The sequence below is a fragment of the Rhinatrema bivittatum genome, chromosome 5 (genome assembly GCF_901001135.1).
Source record: "Rhinatrema bivittatum chromosome 5, aRhiBiv1.1, whole genome shotgun sequence".
In the NCBI taxonomy this organism is placed as follows: Eukaryota; Metazoa; Chordata; class Amphibia; order Gymnophiona; family Rhinatrematidae; genus Rhinatrema; species Rhinatrema bivittatum.
The window spans coordinates 143,143,975-143,158,176 of record NC_042619.1 but is presented as its reverse complement, the minus strand read 5'-3'; the positions used below and the strand labels follow the sequence as shown (position 1 = coordinate 143,158,176).

Genomic DNA, 14,202 nt, shown 5'->3' with positions numbered 1-14,202 from the left:
ATCAGTGTTAAGTTAATGAAGGCCTGTGATTTCAGGTCCAGTTGCTAAATGGAGGAAACAGATTTTTTTAAATGAGAAACAAGCACTGTTTCTCTAGCTTAAACACGTCAGACACCTGAGGGTCTTATTGTGAAGCTCCTTTGCAGTTTGATTGTTAAATTTTGCACCCATTAAAACTGCCATATTTCCTTCTTGTCATAACTATGAGATCCTTTTGATGTCAAGAGCTAATTTAATTTTGTCATTATGCTACCATATAACAGGGGCTGGCCAATGGCACGGGTACCCTGTCACATGCTAAGTGCAAAGGGCCATTGGCGCCATTTTGATTAGCGGCAGCGGACAGCCCGAGAGCGGGAGATCGCTCATGGGACCCCCGCTGGACCACCAGGTACTTTAAAAATAATTTTGAGGGGGGGAGGGAATGCGAAAGAATTAAATTTAAAAGGGTCGGGGTGTTTTGGGGTTTTTTTCGGCATGACACAGCCAATTAAAACGGGTAAGAATTGCAGGAACGAAGATTTCCCTCGGTTTTTACCCGAACTCGATACCGGAAATGAGTCCAGTACCGATTCACATCCCTACTTACAATGTCCTCCGACTTGTACAAGTTTCGGCATGAAATGCCTTCTTCAGGAAATATTTTTCTCTTATCAAAACGCTGTTTCTCCTTCATCAGTGCTGAAAGAGCCTCCACCCGACAATGACCAACTGTTCTCTTCCACTGTATCCTTCCTGTTTCCTTTTAAAGAACCCATGGAATACTCTCGCTGCCAATCACAGAGCTTTATGTTAAAGACCTCCAATCCAGTTGTTCGTTTAGTCCAAAGGGTTGTTCTGTGCATAATTTAAAAATCCATGCTTGTTCCCGGCGATTTAATAAAGTTTGGCTCACTCTCTTATCTACAAGACTGTCAATCACTGTCCACAATAAAAGCACCAATCGTGCAACATTGTATAGAGGAAAATCATACATTAGAACAATTAAGGTGGACAGTGATTGACAGTCATGTAGATGAGAGAGTAACCCACGAAAAGCTGCCCCAAGCTGCCCCTGCGCGTGCCGAGCCTATCTTGCATAGGCTCGGCGGCTCGCGCAAGCCCCGGGATGTGCATATGTCCCGGGGCTTGCAAAAAGGGGCGGGGCGTGGGAGGTGGAAGGAAAGTTCCCTCTGAGGCCGCAAATCAGAGCAGCCTGCGACGGAACGGAGGAGGGCTGCGCGGCTCAGCGCACGCAAGTTGCACAATTGTGCACCCCCTTGCGTGTGCTGACCCTGGATTTTATAACATGCGCACGGCAGTGCACACCTTTTAAAATTTGTTCCATAATGATAATTTATGAATTCATTATGGCTGTTTATACCTTACAATATAAACAAAATAGGATGTATTCATTTTTTGGTGATTTGGATGTAGAGTAGAGATAAATTCAGTTTCCGTTTTATCCGTGGTTTTTATTTTTTATAGACAGCTTTCTATATGCTTAAAGGTGAATTTTAAAAGCCCTGCTTTTGCGAAACAGAGAGATACGTACACAAGTCAGGCCGGCGCACATCTCCCACTGCGCGCACAAGTAAAAAGCTTCTAAAACGAGGCGGAACCTGCCCAAGAGATATGTACATAAATTCTTACACTTCCTTGCATACGCATGAGTGCCAATAAAGGAGTGGATTGGGAGGGAACTGGGGAAAGGCCCTATCATGTCGCTGCACGCTTCTAAGAAAATGTACTCCCTTCCGCGTGGTTAGCACTTGTGCTGATACAAAATGGTGCAGGCATGTGCATGGTGGCATCGAATTTTATAACATGCACGTGTTGGCACATGCATGTTATAGAATCAGTGTGTCTACATGCATGCACACAATGACGCCCACACGTTTTAAAATTAATTTTTATGTATTTTCGTAGTATTTTAGATTGAATAAAAGCTAATACATTTCATGATTTTATTAAATTGATTTAAATTGCTGAGCAATGTTTAATTTTTATGTACTTTATTTGTATTTTAGTTATGTTTAATACAGATTTGTACATCACTTTGGTTTATGGAATGTAAGAAAATGCAATTAAGAAATAAACTGAAATTGGTTTCTGGAGTGTTGTAGCCTTCTGGTTCCATGTTCCAAACCAGTTGCTTCATCAACTGTATGATTACTGGTTTGAACTTTATTTGTTCTTTGTTTTCGCATCATTGCTTCTCTGCCTGGGCACTCAAAGAAGTGAAAAGGTAGGTTACTTGCAGTACCATAACCACCCAACCTTTTCCCCCCCATATACTGTAGGTCTGCTCAGCAATTTGAACAAAAAGTTAATACAATCATGAAATGAATAAAAGCTAATACAATCTAAAATACTAAAGTAAACATACAATAAAACATCAAAATGAAGGTAACAAAAGATATAAAAGATTCTGAAAATCAATTTGACAATAGTGTAAGGAAACTTCTACAATATTTGTCAGCTAAGTAATATCAAAGGTGCTTTAAAAAGCTGCAGCAGTTCCAAACAGTTTTACTGCAATATTTTCTCTTGACTTTTACCTCTGATCAATCTTAGGCCAGGATTCATCATTCCATGTGGAATGATGAAGCCTGTGCTAAAGGGGGCGGGGGGTAGCGGGTGATAGCCCGCAGCAAATCGCACCACGGCAGTGCGATTTTGCCTGCCGCAGGCTATCGCAGGGAATAACACTATCTTTTACAGTGGCACTATTCCCCGCGCTTCTGCCGGCGATAATGTCTGAAACATTATCGCTAGCAGTGGTGCTGCAGCCTCCTAACTTCACGCAGACATCTCCCCTCCCCCTAATTTTAGTGTTCCTATACATGATAAAATCCTTAGAAAAATAACCCCCCTTAGTCCCTTAGTTTAAATATCTTTCAAAACTTTTTAAATTAGTTGCATGTTGTTCTTTATCACATTTTGCCTGGTGACATTTCTTGATCCCCCATCTCCCTCTCCTGAGGCACAGTTTTCTTCATAAATCCCTTCATGCAGGCTCTTTTTTTTTTCTTCGGTCCATTTTTCATTCATTAGCAGCTCGTCCTACCTTCATTTGCACAAGGTAAGATTGCACTATTTTTCACAGAGTTGTGCCTTTTTTAAATTACAGTGCTGGTCTTCAACTACTTCAAGATGCCTGGCCCTAAAAGACTGCTTTTAAAGATGCCAGTGGTAAGTTTAAAATGTTTGACATATCAACAGAATGAAAGAATGCCTTAATAAAAGGCAGGGAGGGGAGATCTCAAATATTTGGGAGGGTTCTGAATGATGTGCAATTTACCTTAAAACATTTCAAGGAAAGTGCTGAGAAAATGCTGATAATATGCAGCCTCCATAAACACTCATTGCCTTCAGATCAGAGTAGAGCTGTACCCCCTTGTTCTCCTTATTCCTACTGAAATATTCAATTTATAAAAATACCCCATCTTAAAGCAAACGCAGAACGGTAAATATTCTACATGATGCTCTGCATGTAACTGTACTTTTACAATGGATTTGTGGTGTGTGACAGGGACCTACCACTTAAAACACACTCAGTTCTTAATTATGACTGTTGCCATTTTCCATCTATTCCTTCAACCAAAGAAAAACAAGCAAAATAAAGTGGCATAATTGTAAACAGGTACCTGTTCCCTCTGGGTCTTATACACTAAGGAACCTTGGCATATGACAAAATCTTTAGTAAACAGGACCCTTACACATTAATTACAAATTCAGTTTTTACCTAGTTTCTAAAAACACATCAATAAAACAACATTATACTGATTCACTTTGTGGAATACTTTATCATCCATTTTTTGATCTTACAATTATACCAGACATACTGTACAATACTCTCTTCTTTGCCCTATGATCAGTATGAGAAGCTAATATTTTTATGCTTGAGGGGTAAAGTCTGAACAATAATTATATTGCAAAGACACTGTTGACATGTAAGTATGTGCATGGGTTTCCTAAACAGAAAAAGAGATGGAAACCACTGACCCAATGAAGAGAAATACATTGGAGCACTGTAGCAAATTTCAGCTTCTTTACATCCAGAAGATACATAGATACAGTAGATAGATAATGGTATTATTATTGTTCTATGTTCAAATGTACCATTCTACGCTATTAGATGATATTTTGATTACATTCTGATTTACAGCACTTATGGGATACCGAACTTCTTCTGCAAAAATAAATACATTCAAACTTCTATATATTGTAATTGTACAAAAGGGATGAAGTTACACACCCTACCTCCCCCCTTTAAAAGTGTAGATAAGCATCAGTCTCTTCAAGGGTTCACGCAACCCAACACATCAAGTGTCTTATTGGAATCACAGTCACTTTTAAAATATCAATTAATGATTTTTTTTTTTATTAGATTTTACAAAGATCCATTACTTAACTGTATGTGCTGTAAACCAAACACATATTCATTAGATTTGGTTCAGAAAATGGCATAGTTTAATGATTCCAACTCATTTTGTGTTTTAAATGTAATAGTACTTAGTTACCAAAATGGTCAGTTTAAAAATTAAAAAAAAAAATGTAGATATAATCACTGTATGAGTTTCATATGATTTGTAGTGGAAAATGACAAAAAAAAAAAAAAAAGCCACAGAGTATAGAGCAAACAAAAAAAAAATTAAATTATTTTGATGTTCAACTGTTCATTTCAGATGGTTTATGAGTTCAAGTGGGACATTGCTTGCATGGTTTTTGTTTTTTTATTGTTGTTTGTTAGTTATTGTTTATTCTCATTATTTATGGTTTTGGTCTCATCCACCCAGCACAGCTGGCCTGACCTGGACAGAATATAAGTTTTAGAAATAAATACATAAGCCTCTAGAACTCCAATTTTAGTTCTGAAAAAGGGATGAGAGGGATTTCAAAAGCTCACATCCGACATCTTTGGATAATTTTCATATTAGTCCTCTAAAAGTTTTCACAACTTGTGAAGTAATACAGTAATTTGATTTTGAGGATAACAGTTTCTCCCACAAATGGACAAGTTCAGCCCATTTGCTATATAATACCCTCAGTGGTAAACTACTGAAAATTCAAGACAGCTTTTCATTCAGAAAATATACCACAAGCTCAATGGTAAGTTTGGGCCAATATGGACTGCGAGTTGCTTCACCATGAAGATGCCTTACTATTCAGAGGAACATCCACCTCTACCAGGGCTCCCAGTGATGTCACAGGGCCTTATTTCCCTGCATCACAAAAGACTTTTCTGACATCACCGCCTTCTGCTTCCAGCACAAAATGCAGACCCCTAAAAGCAATATTCAGCACGCTACAAGATAACATGGCTCATGATTAGGGCTTCTATTCTTAGGTATTTATTTTGTAGCCAATTAGAGGTTCTTCAAATGTAGAAAAAAAAAATCAGTGTTTTTGTGGCACAGACACTATTGCTGGGTATCTTTTCCTGTTGAATTAAATAACTACATCTGACCAGCTGAAGAGTCATCAGCAGGAGAAAGGCACAAAAACAGAGCGTAATCTCCAAGGCAAACAAGGGGAGCACTGATCGTGGATGAGGGGAAGTGGGGGTTTTCAAGTGCTTAGCCAGTAAATATTAATTGTTTCGCATCGGGGTGATTTAGTGGTGCTTAATCAGTTAAAACATAAAAATCAGAAGCCTTACTCATACTATGCTTCAATGTAGAATGTATTGTTCAACCAAAAGGGATACTTTCCTCTGATTCAATAATCAGCATCTTGAATTCTGAACATAAAAGTCCTCTTTAATACACTAGACTAAAAATGTTGTTTAAATGTTTGGGCATCACAGCCTAAAGTCAAAAGGCCAAAAGTAATATTGCCTATAGGGTTCAAGGTTCTCTCCTGAGAACTAATTTCTATATGGATTGCAAACTGTGATATTTTGTGCACATGCAATGTTAAGGTACTTCCCGTTGCCCTAGACCAGTAATTTTCAACCAGGGTTCCCCAATCATCCCTAAAGGCTTCTGCAGCACAAGAGGCCTTGCTGCTGCTGGAGGAAGCAGGTTGATCAGGGTCCAGGATGCCCTACTCCAGCAAGACAGAGAAGAAGAGCAAGTCAATCACGACCGCCCGAGCAGCCCCAAGAAAGTGATTGAGGATCAGTAAAAGATGAGTAGAGAGGAGAAAAAGTAGGGGGGAAAAAAAAAACCATGAGGGGACAAGGAGGGAAGGAAAGGAAAGAGAATACAGGCGTAGGAATGAGAAAAGGAGGGATGCAATGAGGAAGGAGAGCGAACAGTTGGAGAGGGCATGATCAGGGCTCAAGGAGAAAGGACTACTATGGATCAGGGAAAGACAATTCTTGGAGATCAAGCTGCATGGAGTGAGGAAGGATTATTATGGATTGGAGGAGAGCCAACCGTCAAAAGTTAGGAGGAGAGGGTGATGCTCCTCCCTGTCCCCCAAGCAGTTCCTTAACCAGAAAAAGTTTAAAAATCACCATCCTAGACAGCTTACTGAAATGCAGAAAACTCACATTTACTAAGAACAAACTACAAGTGAAAAAAATGAAGAAGTGTACACACTATAGAAAGGAAGCAAAAAAGATCTGGTGTGCCTTGGCTGTTTTAAGACTGGCCAGTATGAAAACGACATGCAAAGCATCTGGGCCAGCAGCAACGAGGACATAATTTGAACACTCCCGAGGGCCAAGTGCAGGCCAGGGAGGCTGCAGTAACAGAGAAAGAAAGGAGGGAGGAAGACATCTGTCCCAATGAGTCCTGCTAGCAGAATCAACAAAAGCCAGGTTGGGCAAGCAAGGCTGAGAGCGGGACAGGAGAGAAGGGGAGGGGAGGGGCCCAGGCGGCTGTAGCACTGGAGGGGGAGGAGAAAGAGGGTATGATGAGTCTGTGGTAGCAGAACTACAAAGCTGGGAGCCCAGATTTACACTTGCTGTTTTCTCAGAAAATATTTGCCAGTATTTCTTTTTCTGATACTGCCCTGAAAAAAAAAAAAAACAAAAAAAAAAAAACAAAAAAAAAAAACCACCACACGCACACAAACACATACAAATAAAGACATTGATTTTATGACACTGACTACTTGCCACTAGGTAAATAACTTAGCAACTTTAAGGGTCAATAATTCATTTATTGTTGGGTCGTAATTCTACAAACACCAGAGAGGAGTGTTTCATATTTTCTCCCTTTCTGAGTTCACAGAGCTGAACTATGTAAGTGCTTGTATTCACAAAGTCTAATGTTTCACGCTGACCTTTACTTGAATTTTATTATACAAATACAAATGTAAACATAGTGTGTTGCAAGTGTATAAAATTCAAGTGTTTTTCTGTTTTAATTTCTAAACTAACTCCTGGGATCACTATTTATGAATACTTCAGTCATCTGTGACAGAAATGTTACATAACCTGGGCAGCCACAACAATCCGTTGCAAGGCGTGGGCTGACGGGCACGTGCACGCTACCACCTGAACACGACAGCAAGACCGTAGTCGACAACTGAATCCAACCAGGAGCTGGTGAAAAACAGGCTGCGGCTTTACTGCCCAAATTACAGTACAAGGAAAGCCTAGGAACCCGAGCCATAACAGTGAGTACTAATCAGTTGATCTCAGGCAGGCAGTGCCTCGACTGTGGACTCCGGGGCTCGCCAATGCCAAGCAAAGCCCTGTCCATGTGCAAGGGGCTCGCGCCTCATGGGGGCAACCGGTCAACCCACCACAGACAAGCAAGGTGACTGCCCACTTGGGAGGGATATCTGGTCTTGCTGCAACCTGGGGCCGTCTGGCCCTGATGGCAGACAGTCCCTAGCGGAACAGGTATCACGTACCAGTCATACTGTGCACCGACTCCAATAGGGAAACCCCCCCACCCTCCCTGCTCGGATGCCCCCACCCCCAGCTGAAACTAGAGGTAATTACATGATCAACATCAAAACTAGTTAATATGAAATGCTGACTAACTGCCTATGTGGTAAATGGGTGGGAGGGAGGGAGGGATGAAGCAGCAGCTACAGCACGGGGAAGCTGAATCGAGGCTCTGGGCGCGCCTTCCCCCCCAACGGAACAAGAACCACACCCCAAGTGTCCAAATTCCCAATGGGGTTGCCCCCAGAACCGCCCCGATCCTCCCCGACTGCCTTTGAGCCTCCCCGCTGGATCGAGGCCTTCATGTGCCCCCAAGCCCACGTCGATGCGGCCCACACAGCGACACCATCACCCCCAACTCTAAGGTTCAGAGGCAGCCTGGGACCCAGCCCCAAGCAGGTATGTGCACGGCTGGTGCTTCCCTCACTAAAGCTCCAGGACGCGGCGCCAGGTTAACGGCGGCATCCGCAGAGGAGTCCGGCACCACATCTTTCTACATGCAAAAATAAAATGCCCATAAACAAAACATTCTTCAGGAACAAATAAAAGAAAAATAGGAAAAGGGTGCAGAAGGACTGCAACTTGCTTTGCTTGCTCTGTTTTTGAAATAGTGCTTCATTTCCTAAAAAAAAAAAAAAAATACATGAGCGTCAAATCACTAAGGCTTCATTTTTCCCCCGTTCTGCCTATATGGAAACACACCATGAGTAATCAGGTCCCTAACCTCCCACAACTTTAAGGGGAGCTCAAATTCTACAGTGAAGATCGTTTTACAGAGGATCTTGAAAGTACATTCTGTGGGACTTTTCCCTAAATGTACAAAAAATTTAGAAAATGGTGGGTGTGGAAGGGGAAGAGTCCCACAGAGCCTTATGCAGAAGTACATTCTAATGCAATGTTTTTTTAAGAAAAAAAAAATTGCAGTAAAGAAAATCTTGAGACAAAAAAAAAAAAAAAAGCAGTACTTCAAACTTCTACATGCAAATTGCCTGGCAGGGATTTTTCCATCCCATTTTTATCCCCCCCCCCCCGAGTTTAAAATCTAGCCCCTAATGTATAAATAATAATATTTTCTTCTGTAGACAAGTATATTTTAAACTGTGATTTCATGGCTATCTAAACACAAAGGAAAACCCACTGATAAGCAAAAAATTTACCATAAATAGAATTATGCAGTGATTTGCCCTTTATAGTTCTCATTTGAGGTTATAAGCAAAATGTGGGCTGTTTTATTACTTCATGTACTGTGGGTATAAGCAAAAAAGGCAAAAGCTGGCAGTACAGTATTTTACAGTCTGCTAAAAAACAAAAAAATATACCCGACAAAACCTGTTGCATTCAAATTAAAAATGTTCCTGTCAAGTAAGTGGTAACCTCTGAAAGTCAAAGAAAAAGACAGCGGGTGTTTCTGATCAGATGTGATTCTCGTATGGAATGACGGTATATAAAACACTCAAATAAATTAATAAAATACATGTTTAGGAAATAAAGATCTACATGCGTGGAGACAGACAAATAAGAAAGGCTGCTATAGATTAGAGTCAACATTAGTGGAGACGTTTTACAGAAAGCATAATTCACCTTTTTGAAATAAGGAAGTTCCTCTCAACGGCATACAGGGCATCTCAGGAAACAAGTGACAGACAAACTGTATGATCTGAGCTTTCTTTACCAAAATAGATGTGTTTTAACACTACAACTGAAGATCACTTTTAGCACCAATACATGTGCTTCTTATAGTCATTTCTAAGCAGAGAGAAACTACAATTTGCCTCCTCTGTTTTTCAGTTACAGAGCACACACATTTTACGCCAAAAAGAAGGTTAATTTCCATTCGTGATGATGCCATTTCGCAATAAAGATTTTAAAATGACTGAAACAAGTCCATAAAAAAAAGAGACATTTAGGGCCTGAATCACTAAGACTCTTCAGCCATTCTGTGTCTAGAGGGGGGAAGGTTAGCAAATTTGGTTTTTAATGTATAAAAACAAGGTTCCTACATTAAATTACCTTATCCTTTGCCTTCAGCTAATATTCTTTGTGAAGTGCCATCATCATTATCGACCATTTCAAAACTTATTTTTTGCATCCTCTTGTTCCCCCAAGAGGCTGCAACATCAATTCATTATAAAACATAATATGAAACTGTGGAATAACTCAGAAGGATGGGTTGACGATTTCCCAGTGACCTTGTATGGAGGGCTTTTTTTCTGCAGTTATTAAAATATACAGCTATGCAGGGTGATGGATCAATGACTGAAATCCTGCTTTTGTCACTTGCTAACTGCTAGTGGTCACCTTGCTATAATTCACACTCCGATACAATATGAACCGCTTCCAATAGCAAATGTGTCATGCACACTACTGCATTTTAGGAAGTCTTAAACATATTGCAAATGTCTGAGCACAGTGTGTCTAGAATACAGATTATTTCCTTTAGCTGGGGACAAAAAGTGAGTCTTGTCATGTCTGATATAGGCAGTTCTCTCTGGTGACTGAATAAAGGAGATTAGTAGAAATGTAGGACAAAGCAAATCTGACATATGACATCCTGTAGCCCCTATCAAGTGCCTGTATTCATTCTGTACTGTAAAACCCTGCATCAGAGAGGTCTAAATTTGCCGTATGTCATCTGGGATGTTTAACCATCAATTTGCATGTGAAATTAAGTGTTATCTTGCTGGTGTGTACTAAATCTGCTTTGATGAGCATTAGAGTAAGCAGGTTATAAGGTGCAGTCAAATCTTAAGATCTGACTGCTCTATGGCTGGATTTGTAACAGGTGGTGGTCCACAAAGTCTCCTCATTTATTTTATTTCACAGCAAGAAATAAAATTAATTTTATTTCATTTGCAAGATTAGTTATAGCATGAATATGTAAGATGTGTGTATTTATAATATAAAAAAATGTATATATGTATTATATATAAATATACACACACCAAATTATTCAAAATTTCTTCTAGACTGCTTGTAATATAACTTCTATGCTAGGCTGTTTTGAAAAAAAAATATATACATACATCTGTGTGTGTATCATTTGGAAGATGTGCTCCTACAGACAGAGCTGTTGATTGTACATGGGCTGGGGGACATATGAAAAATTTACAGCTCTGGGGAATATATATGTATAATCTACAGCTCTCTAAAGTGCTTTTTCTTACATTACCTGACTACTCCAAATTTAATGAACATTGCTAAATCCAGTTTTTTCTAAAAATCTCATACCTGAATGATGGACATCCGATTAGAAGCAGTCTCAGTTGAATTAGTCACTGGTCCTGTGAAACTGGTATGGCAGCCTACATGCCCTTGGGGAACAGTCAGATTGTTGGAGGTGGGCTTCAGGTACATCACTTCAGACCTTGGAGAGCTCAGGGGAAGCCTGGTTTGGTAATCAAAATACATTGGGGAGGTGGCAAGAGATGGACTGCTTACCACATTCATGACGTTCATTGCATTCCTCTCCTCCACTTCACTTTGGACCAGCATAATGTCATTCTTGTTGATCTTTTTCTTTTTACTTTTCCCTAATTGGGGATGACTGTATTCAGGGATCCTGCAGTTGTAAGTCCTGATCTCTTTGTTTTCCCTTTTGCACTTGATGGCGATGGTGATCATGGCCCCCAAAAGAATGATGGAGATGGTGCTGAGAGTGACAATCAGGGGCAGGGACATGTCCCAATGGTGTTGCTCCCCATTCACCCTTGGCTCCCCCTCGGGTAAGGAACCTGTAAAGGCCTTGACAATGAGCTTGGCCACAGCCGAGAGCGTGGGCTTGCCATGGTCAGTCACCTTCACCACCAGCTCCACCACGGGCGCCATTTCCTCCCAATAGGGGTTGAGTGTCCTCACCTCACCCGTGACAGGGTCAATGTCGAAGAGGCGCTCTTCATTGCCATCCATGATCTCATAGGTCAGGCGACCACTGTCACCAAAGTCATTGTCCACGGCACGGACAGTGGCCACCAGATAGCCCACACCAGCATTACGGGGCACGTGGATCTCAGCCGTGTCATTCTGCAGGGTGGGCAGCACGATGACAGGTGCATTATCGTTCACGTCCAGTACATTGACACGCACAGTGGCGTTGCTTTCCAGGTGCGGTGAGCCCGAGTCTTTGGCCAGCACCTTGAACTCAAATGACTTGGTTTGCTCATAGTTGAAGGAACGAAGAGCGTAGATGGCACCATTGGTGGGGTTGACAGAGACATAGGTGTAGATGGAGACATCACCCACATGCGAGGGCAGGATAGAGTAGGAAACTGTGCCATTTTGGCCCAGGTCCGGGTCCTGGGCCAGCACAGAGCCAAGATACTCGCCTGGGATGTTGTTCTCTGGTACCTGCAGCACATAGGAGATCTTGTTGAAGCGTGGTGCATTGTCATTCTCATCCAGCACACGTACTGTGAAGCTCTTGCTGGAATTGAGTGGGGGACTGCCACCATCGCGCGCCACAATGGTGACATTGTACTCATCCTGAGCCTCACGGTCCAGTGGCCGGTCCGTTACCACTGTATAGAAATTGTCATAGTTTTCCTCGAGCCGGAAAGGCACACTGCCTAGCACACGGCATTGCAGCTGCCCGTTCTTGCCTGCATCGCGGTCAGTAACCCGCACCAAGGCGATGACAGTGCCGGGTGGTGCAGCCTCACTGATTGCCCCTTGGCGGACGGAGACAAAGCCTATAGCTGGTGCATTGTCGTTGCGGTCCAACAGGCGCACGGTGACCTTACAGTGTGCTGGCACAGGGTTGGGCCCCAGGTCACGTGCCTGCACGTCGATCTCCAGCAACGCACTCTCCTCATAGTCCAGGTTGCCACGCACCTGCACCAGGCCACTCTGCGGATCAACGGCGAAGAGCTCACGTACACGGTCAGGCGCATAGCCACTGAGTGCATAGACCACCTCACCGTTGGCACCCTCATCAGCATCCGTAGCATTCAGGTCAATCACGACACGGCCCAGCGGTGCATTCTCAGGCAGCTCCACAGTGTAGGCAGGCGCCTCAAAGACAGGACTGTTGTCGTTGGAATCCGCCACACGCACGTTGAGCTGCAGGGCAGCCGAGCGTGGCGGTTCACCACCGTCTACTGCCGTCAGCAGCAGTGCATGGTGGCTCTGCTCCTCGCGGTCAAGTGGCGCAGCTATAACCAGCTCGGGGAACTTGCTGCCATCACCACGAGCCTTCACTTCCAGTGCGAAGAGGCCACGTTCGTCGCCCGCTAGCCGGTACGTCTGCAGCCCATTCTCGCCTGCATCCGGGTCATGTGCACCTGTCAGCGGGAAGCGGGTACCTGGCGCAGCATTCTCCGAGATGTCCAGGTCGAGCTGTTCAGAGGGGAAGGCAGGCGCATTGTCATTTATATCCTGCACCTCCACCTTGATCATGCAGATCTCCTTGTCATTGGCAAAGACCTCCAGGGAGAGCTGGCACTTGGGGCTGCGCCGGCACAGCGCCTCACGGTCAAGCCGCTGCTTGGTATAAAGGAGCCCGCTCTCGGGGTCCACATCCAACAGGTGCGGTGCCGAGTTCTCCAGCACCCGGAAGATTGCCTTGCGGCCCCGCTCAGGCACCCCCAGCTTGGCATCTTTGCTGATATTGCCGATCACTGCCCCAGCTCCCTGCTCTTCTGGCACAGAGTAATTCAGATTCTTTAAAGTCAGGGCGGGTGCCCAAAGGAAAAAGAACAAGTAAACGGATAGGCACATCCCTGAGCAAGCAGTGCAGCCAGCAATCTGTGCTGATGTGTGTCCGCCTTCCCTCCAACCCCCCTTCCCTTCTTTCTTGCCTGTGGCTTTGTCTTCTGAGGGTTTTTCCCTCCTTTCAAGTTCCTGAACCTGTTGATTTACAGCAACTGCAGATAGACAGGCAGCAAATGGACCATAGCAGAGAAGGCTCACAGGGTTAAATTGGGCTGTTTTGTGCTACAGTGCAGTGGAAATCCTTCATCTGTGCAAGGTGTTTTCTTGAAAAATAATTATTGATAAATAATCTGCTTCCACTGGGCAGAGAACATTTATAGCTTTAGGTTATACTGATTGATTACCTAAAAAGCACACGGAAAAAAAATAAATAAAAGGGGGGAGGGGGAACTCCTTGGAAAAAAAAAAAAAAAACACACCACAGGATTGGCAGCAGAATGGCTTATTTGTTTGTCGGCGTCCATAATCCACATGAGAAGTCCAAAGATTTTCTAAAGCTCTGCGAAGGACAACAAAACGTGCTACTTTGCATTGGAGGGTTGTTGGTTTTCAGGGAGTGTTTGCTGCATTTAGAGATTTCATCTTGCCTGTCTTGCAGCGAACTGCATCGTGCAGTACGGCACAGGCAATTTTTTTTTCCATCTCCCTTTTCAGAAAGAGAATGC

General features: G+C 42.9%; 1 protein-coding gene across 4 annotated transcripts in view; it reads right to left on the bottom strand.

Annotated features, from left to right (window-relative positions):
- PCDH17 (protocadherin 17) overlaps positions 1-13,883 on the bottom strand; it is a 346,826-nt gene extending 332,943 nt beyond the window's left edge. For 3 of the 4 annotated variants that reach the window (XM_029602986.1, XM_029602987.1, XM_029602989.1), the window contains exon 1: positions 11,060-13,883. In XM_029602986.1, the coding sequence (XP_029458846.1) occupies positions 11,060-13,543 (2,484 nt within the window). In that variant the 5' untranslated portion in view covers positions 13,544-13,883. The remainder of the gene's footprint in view (positions 1-11,059) is intronic. The other variant, XM_029602988.1, reaches the window with a different exon arrangement.
- Between the last annotated feature and the right edge of the window lie 319 nt (positions 13,884-14,202).